Raw genomic sequence first — 10,000 nt, forward strand, 5'->3', positions numbered from 1 at the left:
TATATATATATATATATATATATATATATATATATATATACATATACATATATACTGTATATATATTTAAATGTATATATGTATATGCATGCACGTAAGTTTGTATGTCATTATTTTATGCGAGTTTGTATGGGTATGTGTTTGCGTGTATTAACTGTTTTGAGGAGAACAACCTTAATGTCAAGGTAAATCACATAAAAATATAAAATTTGTTTCTCTGCAACTGACTAGAGTTTTCCTTCTTATGAAAATGCATGATTTCTTCATTTCCGTAAAAAAGAAAAATCTCCGAACTGGGCAAAGGCACAGAAAAAGCTAAAAAAAAAAAAAAAACCGTCGAACGCTCAGTAAACACGGAAAAACACCGTCAGATTTCTGGTTAAGTTTTTTTTATTAAAAACTTTTATTTACTCTTAAAAGAGGCACAAAGGAAACCTTGACAAAACCAGTCGTTAAAACAGCTGAGTAATATTTTCAAAACGATGACAAACGATCAAACAAAGGGAAAGTTCTCCAACAAACGATGGAGTAAAATGAAACATTATTAAACAAATCGAAGATTATTCACCAACAGACTATGAAGTATAATGACAAATGATCAAATAAATGGATGATTCTCCAACAAACGATGTAGTAAAATGAAACATTATTAAACAAATCGAAGATTATTCACCAACAGACTATGAAGTATAATGACAAATGATCAAATAAATGGATGATTCTCCAACAAACGATGGAGTAAAATGAAACATTATCAAACAAATCGAAGATTATTCACCAACAAACTATGAAGTATAATGACAAATGATCAAATAAATGGATGATTCTCCAACAAAAGATGGAGTAAAATGAAACATTATCAAACAAATCGAAGATTATTCACCAACAAACGATGGAGTATAATGACAAATGATCAAATAAATGGATGATTCTCCAACGAACGATGGAGTAACATGACAAATGATCAAATAAATCGAAGATTATTCACCAACAAACTATGGAGTATAATGACAAATGATCAAATAAATGGATGATTCTCCAACAAACGATGGAGTAAAATGACAAATGATCAAATAAAATGGATGACTCTCCAACAAACGATGAAGTAAAATGACAAATTATCACACAAATCGAATATTCGCCAACAAACGATGGGGTAAAATGAAAACATGATCAAACAAATCGAAGATTCTTCCACAAACGATGAAGTAAAATGAAAAATGATCAAACAAATCGAATATTATTCCCCAACAAACGATAGAGTAAAAAGAAAAATGATCGGACAAATCGAGGAGGATTCGACAGACGTTGGAATAAAATAAAAAATTATCATAAAAGGGAAGATTCTCCAACAAACGATGGAGTAAAATGAAAAATGATCCAACAAACGATGGATTAAAATGAAAAATTATCCAACAAACGATGGAGTAAAATGAAAAATGATCCAACAAACGATGGAGTAAAATGAAAAATTATCCAACAAAAGATGGAATAAATAAAAAAATGCTCAAACAAACGATGGAGTAAACTGAAAAATGATCCAATAAACGATGGAGTAAAATGAAAAAGTGATTAAACAAACGATGGAGTGAATTAAAAAATGATCAAACAAACGATGGAATAAATTGAAAAATGATCAAACAAGTGATGGAATAAATTAAAAAATGATCAAACAAACGATGGAATAAATTGAAAAATGATCAAACAAGTGATGGAATAAATTAAAAAATGATCAAACAAACGATAGGGTAAAATGAAAATGCTCAAACAAACGATGGAGTAAAATCAAAAATGATCAAGGAAAAGATGGAATAAATTGAAAAATGATCAAACAAACGATGGAATACATTGAAAAATGATCAAACAAACGATGGAATAAATTAAAAAATGATCAAACAAACGATGGAATACATTTTAAAAATTATCAAACAAACGATGGAATAAATTAAAAAATTATCAAACAAACGATGGAATAAATAGAAAAATGATCAAACAAACGATGGAATAAATTGAAAAATGATCAAACAAACGATGGAATACATTGAAAATGATCAAACAAACGATGGAATAAAAATTAAAAATGATCAAACAAACGATGGAATACATTTTAAAATTATCAAACAAACGATGGAATAAATTAAAAATTATCAAACAAACGATGGAATAAATTGAAAATGATCAACAAACGATGGAATAAATTGAAAATGATCAAACAAACGATGGAATACATTGAAAAAATGATCAAACAAACGATGGAATAAATTAAAAAATGATCAAACAAACGATGGAATAAATTAAAAAATGATCAAACAAACGATGGAATAAATTAAAAAATTATCAAACAAACGATGAAGTAAAATAAAAAAAAGATCCAACAAACGATGGACTAAATTGAAAAATGATCAAACAAACGATGGAATAAAATGACACATGATCAAAGAAATCGAGTATTCTCCAACATACGATGGAGTAAAATGACAAATGATCAAATAAAGGGAAGCTTCTCCAACAAACGACGGAGCAAAACAAAGACTGAACCAACTAAGAATTAAAACGCCAGATGAAACCTCACAACAGACCCGCTCCGTGACTAATGAGGAACCAAATCAAACGCGTTTAGTTCAAGGCAATAGAACCTCAATGTTTTGGGAATGGGGGGAGGGGGAACTAATTTGGTCCAAATGAGAAGCTCTCATTAGCCAAAGGCGATTGCAATGTTCATTATGCGAAACGTTTTGGTAAATGACTTCAAAAAGTCACCTGTAATTTCTGTGCTATTGATTTATTTGCATTTTTATCTTTTTATCTGTTGATTTCTTCATTTATCTCAGTCTTCTGCTGTCGATTTATTTACATTTTTTTTATCTATTTACATATTAATTTGTTAATTTATATTGGTCTCCTCTTTCTGTATTTCCTAATATCTTCCGTAACTTCTTTCGAATGAATAACATATTTTTTGTAGCTTGCATCTCAAATCAATGGCCCCTGTGGTGGGGTTTGTTCCAGATGAATAGTGTTCTAGAATAATACACACACAATAATAATAATAATAATAATAATAATAATAATAATAGTACACACAGTACACACACACACACAATAATACACAATAATAATAATATTGTCAAGATTTTTAAATCCACTGATATTATTTTGAGGTGACTGGGGTATATATAAGCAAACAAAAAGCTCTTTGATAATAAGATGAATGTGAATATAAATGCATTTCGTCTCCGATGATTTTACTTGTGATAAACTCCAATTCTTGATGGCAAAAACCGATTAACTATGAATCACTGGTTTTTGTCAGAAAGACCTAAGGCTCACTGAAAAAATCCTTCGTTTGGTACAAACTGCATCCACATAATTCACATCAGTTTAGTAGTGCCAGTAAGTGATACAACTTGGGTGCCACAGTAGTGCCTGTGTGATACAGTAATGGATACTATAGTAATGCTACAGTTGCAGTAGAGCCAGTAAGTGATACAATTTGGGTGCTACAGTAATGGATATTACAATAGTGCTACAGTAGAGCCAGTAAGTGATACAATTTGGGTGCTACAGTAATGGATATTACAATAGTGCTACAGTAGAGCCAGTAAGTGATACAATTTGGGTGCTACAGTAATGGATATTACAATAGTGCTACAGTAGAGCCAGTAAGTGATACAATTTGGGTGCTACAGTAATGGATATTACAATAGTGCACAGTAGAGTTTGTAAGGATACAATTTTAAAAGCAGCAGTAATGGATATATTACAATAGTGCTACAATAGAGCCAGTAGTGATACAGCCTGGGTATTAATACCCAGGGAAGGCTACATAGCTTCAAATACCAATACCCTGTCGATGAGCAACTTTGCCTCTGAAAAAATGTGAAGAAAACTGAAAGATAAAAAAAAGACTGAATCATTTCACATCTCTGAATATTCAATGAAAAAAAAAATAGTCATGAGAATGTATAAAAATATTCTTCATTTAAGAAATCAAACAGAAGATCCCCCCAAAATTCTTCAGATTCTGAGAATTTCTTAACGGTTAATATTGACTTTTTTTCTTTCATCTAAGGAGTTCAGACGATGCCGAGTTAATATTAGACTTGTGACTGGTTAAAGATTTTGCTTAAGCGGAGGTAACTTTATGATCTCTGGGCCTTTTATTAATATGTTTTCTGTTCTTTAATATGAAAACTGCTGTGGCTTCTTCCATAGAGTTCATCTTTTAATACACACACACACACAATAATAACACACACACACAATAATAATAATAATAATAATAATAGATCACATCTACACGTGAAAAAACAATGTGTAATAAAAATCCACAATTATAGTAAATATATTACTATGTAAAATATGTAAAATAAACTAAAGACTTTGAACACTTGAACGAAATTCTATATGCTAACGTTAAAAGTACTGTAATACATAGTAATATATTTACTATATAATTGTGGATTTTATTACACAACAACAACAAATAAATAAATAATAATAATAATAATAATAATAATAATAATAATAATAATAACTAGATGCCGAAGTAGCTCCAGGCTCATGCAGAAGAGTAAAAGCATGAAACAGCACATAGTGAGAAAAGTGATGGACTTACGAGGCAGGATGCAACCTGAATCCCCACACTATAAAAACATCCAGTCGAGTAGGATGACTGTGATAGACAATAATAATAATAATACAATAATAATAATAATACAATAATAATAATAATACACAATAATAATATTAATAATAATATGAAGCATCATGCGAACTGATTTTATGCTGAGTTTTCATTTTTTCTATATAATTCGCTTTTCCTGCACGTCAATATTTTGGTCATATTTCGTTCATATTTCGATGGATATAAACAGCGTATTTCTTCAGAAAAAATTCTTTATTTTTCTATTACAGAAACTCAGTACAAAATCAGTTCGCATAATGCAGACATTTTACTCAACAAAACTTGCCTAAAAGAGGGTCTTCTTCCTTCTAATATTAATAATAATAATAATAATAATAATAACAACGGTTGTACTTGTGACAGTGTACATGTGGGATAGGGTGTAGTTATATGGAAAGACGACAAATATGCTTGCGAGTAAAGTATACATACTTGTATTCATTTTCATGTGTGTGTGACGGTAAATTTAGATAGATCTGTGGCAGTCTGTCCAAGAGTATATTTCTAGGCGGGGCTAACACGCGTAAATGTAGAACATCACTTTCTAATACATTTTCCGTAAAATTAACTAATTCCTCTGCTTACAAAAGCAATTATTATTAAGCAGACGAAGTTCTCTAACCTCTGATGCTGCTGGTTACTGCTGTTGATGTTCCTTTTGGAATGGGATCTCGCGCCCACGTCGCAACTCGTAAGAATATGCAAATTAGCAGCAGCGCATATAAGCAAGGCGCAAGTAGCACTTATGTATATGAGGATAGGGGAAAATGACCGCAGATGTTCTCGTGTGCAAGGATTTAAATAGATTTAAATACTAATAACGGCTCTAATGATAAGACTTAGGGGGAACTTCCTTTGCAGAGGGAAGATCTCGACTCTTTTATTTTTAAACGAGGAAGATTTCGGGACGGAGGAAGGAAGGATGACAGAGTGAGTGATAAATGGGAGAAGAAGATTATCAACTAGGATTTGACTGGGAAGGGAGTTATTAACCCTCTGATATTCTGATGTAATATACATGTGAGTATATATATATATATATATAATATATATATATATATATATATATATATATATATATATATATATATATATATATATATATATATATATATATATATATATATACATACTGTATATATATATATATATATATATATATATATATTTTGCATGTATACAGATATACTGTAATACATATATATGTATATATATACATTAACAGCGTATATTCACGTTCATCACATTCCTCCCTTTCTCAGCAAAACCCGTGAACTTCCTCTGAAATACCTAATCTTACGACATGCTGACGTGATTTATTTTCAATAAAAAAAAAACCTGATCTTAATTCGCAAAGCTGATTTGCATCTGAAACGTCGCTTCATAGGAACATCAAAGCGGTTGATCATTTCCTGCCAAATTCTCGTTGATAACCTTCTCTTCGCATTTCCCGGATCTTTCCTAGATAGTGACCCCCAAGGGTTTTCGGGGGTCTTACCTAGGACTTGTATTTCTTTGGGGGTCATTATCTTTATGATGTTGACAGTCTTTTGTTTATGTTTTTAAGGTCTCTCTCTCTCTCTCTCAATCTTCCTTGCTCAATAATAAGAGAATAAGAGTCGTGACCTTCCGGCTGCAAACGAAGTTCTCCCTAAGTCTTATCATTGGAGCCGTTATTAGTATTTAAATCTATTTAAATCCTTGCATACGAGAACATCTGCGTTCATTTTCCCCCCTATCCGTATATGCACAAATACTCCTTGCGCCCTGCTTATACGCGCTGCTGCTAATTTGCATATTCTTATGGGTTGCAGCGACCAGCAGCACCAGAGATTAGATATCTTCGTCGTGCTAAGTGGTAAAGTAATAACTATTTGTACAAGGAGAGGAATGAGTTAATTTTATGGGAAGTATATTAGCAAGTAGTATTCTACATTACTTTTATATATATATATATATATATATATATATATATATATATATATATATATATATATATATATATATATATATATATATATATATATATATATATACATATATACCTACACACACACACACACACACACACACACATATATATATATATATATATATATATATATATATATATATATATATATATATATATATATATATATATATATATATATATATATATATTATATAGTATTGTCATATGTATGGCTTTATCTTCTGAATACTACAGTAATAATACACAATAATAATAATAATAATAATAATGACACTTCCAACCACTTCTCATTCCAGTATAATACAAATTATCCTTTGCGCGAATTGAACGAACATTACGAAATGCAAAACATTATCATTCCCATCACTATCAAAGAACGAAATCATCATTCGCATTTCCACAGCTAATCTTCGGAACATTTTCCCGACGAAACTCGAGATCCAACAGCATCTCCATTTCAAGAACACAGCGGTGACAAATTTAAGCCCTTTGACGTTCCTCCCCAAAATTCACACGAATTAATATTTAATGGCGGTCGGATTTCTTTTTTAACAAGTCCTCGCGATCCATCCTTTTCTCCCAGGGGGAGAGAATTAAGGGGAGAATTTCGTCGTTATCTTTGCAGGAATAATCGTTCATTAATCAGGAATAAGTTGGGTCGTAGGAGACTGCGTAGATCTCCACAGGATTAGGAAACTGTCTCCATTTTGTATGGGAAACAGAAATTTACAGGATTAGAAACTGTCTCCATTTTAAAGGAAAACAGAATTTCACAGGATTAGAAACTGCCCCCCATTTCTGAAGGAGACAGAATTTCCACAGGATTATGAAACGGTCTTCATTTTGTAATTAAACAGAATCTCCACAGGATTATGAAACTGTCTCCATTTTGTACGGAAACAGAATCCCCACGGGATTAGGAAACTTTCTCCATTTTGTAAGGAAACAGAATCTCCTCAGGATTAGGAAACTGTCTCCATTTTGTACGGAAACAGAATCCCCACTGGATTAGGAAACTGTCTCCGTTTTGTACAGAAATAGAATTTCCACAGGATTATGAACCTTGTTCCATTTTCTAAGGAAACAGAATTTTAGGATTAGAAACTGTCTCCATTTTCTAAGGAAACAGAATCTCCACAGGATTAGGAAACTGTCTCCATTTTCTAAGGAAACAGAATCTCCACGGGATTAGGAAACTGTCTCCATTTTCTAAGGAAACAGAATCTCCACAGGATTAGGAAACTGTCTCCATTTTCTAAGGAAACAGAATCTCCACAGGATTAGGAAAATTAGTTTCTTATAAAATAACGCGTTACTCCACCATTATCCTTCTAACAAATATATAAAAACTAATCTCTTATAAACTCATGTGTTATTCCAACCTTATCCTTCTAAAAAAATATATAAAATATTAAATTCTTAAAAACTCATGTGTTATTCCAAACTTATCCTTCTAACAAATATATAAAAAATAAATTTCTTATCAACTTTTGTATTATTCGAACCTTATTCTTCTAAAAAATATATAAAAAAAATAATCTCTATAAACTATTACGTTATTCCTACCTTAACCGTCTAAAAAATATATAAAAAATAAATTTCTTTTCAACTTTTGTTATTCCCACTTTATCCTTCTAAGAAATATATAAAAAAACTAATTTCTTACAAACCAATGTGTTATTCTAACCTTATCCTTCTAAAAATATATAAAAAGTTAGTTTCTTATAAAATAATGTGCTATTCCAACCTTATCCTTCTAACAAATAAAACTAGCCTCTTTCTTATGTCGCTCCAAGCTATTACCAGTCCTTATTTACCTACGAGTAAAACTTGTTATCTTTTTGTTTATCTTGATTTTTTATTGTTTTTTCGATATATATATATATATATATATATATATATATATATATATATATATATATATATATATATATTTGTATATATATAAAGATACGATATACAATGAGAAAAAAGTTAGTTATTTATTTATTTTAATATTGAGCTTTATACACACACACACATATATATATATATATATATATATATATATATATATATATATATATATATATATATATATATATAGCATATATATATATATATATATATATTTAACAACCATCTTTATCATTAATGAGCACTTTCTCTCTCTACCTTCATATCACAATTAAAACAAGGAACGCCACTGTTTTCACCTACCTCATCGAGGTACAAATCCTCTTGACAATCTCATCCTCATCCCGTTTCTCATCTGTCGCTGAATTTCCACACCTTCCCAAAACCATCCTGACGGTCTGAAAAAAAAATAAAAACAAAGATATAATAAAATCATAACCATCGCCAGCATTCTCCTCACGTGTGATGATACTACATCGCCATTCGTAAGAGCCAAATTACCTCTCGTCATTAGCCAAAATTCATTCGCAATAGCCGTTTTTACGCGAACTCATTTTCTGAAACAGTAAAGCGCGACGAGAAGAAATTAAATCTTGAACCCAGTGCCGCGTCTCGCTCCTGATAACGGCGTCCGCTGGACCCTAATAGCACCTCTGTTGTTGTGTTGTATTCGCCAAAGGATTAACCCGTAATTGGCTCGGGTGCGTTTCATCGCGCGGAAAACACTGCTGTACTACGCCAGGAATGTCAGGGGGGGGAAAACTCTAGCGAAGCGACTCCAATTAATTTTAATATTGCGAATGGATTTCGCTGGAGTTTTCACAATTTATTTTTCCTTAGGATAATCTTACAATAAGACCGTGCGAGTTTCAGAATTCAGGAGATTTGGACGTCCAAATATCTCGACGTTTCAGAACTTAGGAGATCTGGACGTCTAAATATCTCATAGTTTCATAAGCCAGGAGATTTGTACGTCTAAATGTCACGATGTTTCACAATTCGGGAGATTTTTAAGTCTACATATCTATCAAGAACGTGTAAGGGGAATAAAAACAAATAAAAAATGCGCCGAAGTTTCTTCAGCGCAATCGAGTTTTCTGTACAGCTTATAATCAAGGCCACCGAAAATAGATCTATATCTCGGTGGTCTCAGTATAATGCGCCGCGGCCCATGAAACTTTAATCACGGTCCGGTGGTGGCTTATCCTATGTCGTTGCCAGAAGCACGAATATGACTAACTTTAACCTTAATAAATAAAACTACTGAGGCCAGAGGGCCGCAATTTGGTATGTTTGATGATTGAGGGTGGATGATGAATATACCACCTGACCAGCCCTCTAGCCTCAGCAGTTTTAAGATTTGAGGGCGGCCAGAAAAAGTGCAGAGAAGTGATGAGAAAAAGTGCGGTCAGAAAAAGTCGGACAGAAAGTCGACAGAAAAA

The 10,000-nt window shown here is 31.7% G+C and overlaps 1 protein-coding gene across 1 annotated transcript in view; it reads left to right on the plus strand.

Moving 5' to 3' along the window:
• The window catches only part of LOC136851046 (processed variable antigen-like), a 166,174-nt gene that overhangs the window by 49,941 nt on the left and 106,233 nt on the right, over positions 1 to 10,000 (plus strand). Inside the window, exon 5 of the mRNA XM_067125015.1 lies at positions 6,502 to 6,550. Coding sequence (XP_066981116.1) covers positions 6,502 to 6,550 — 49 coding nt within the window. The remainder of the gene's footprint in view (positions 1 to 6,501; positions 6,551 to 10,000) is intronic.

This window comes from Macrobrachium rosenbergii, chromosome 23 (genome assembly GCF_040412425.1).
Source record: "Macrobrachium rosenbergii isolate ZJJX-2024 chromosome 23, ASM4041242v1, whole genome shotgun sequence".
Lineage (NCBI taxonomy): Eukaryota > Metazoa > Arthropoda > Malacostraca > Decapoda > Palaemonidae > Macrobrachium > Macrobrachium rosenbergii.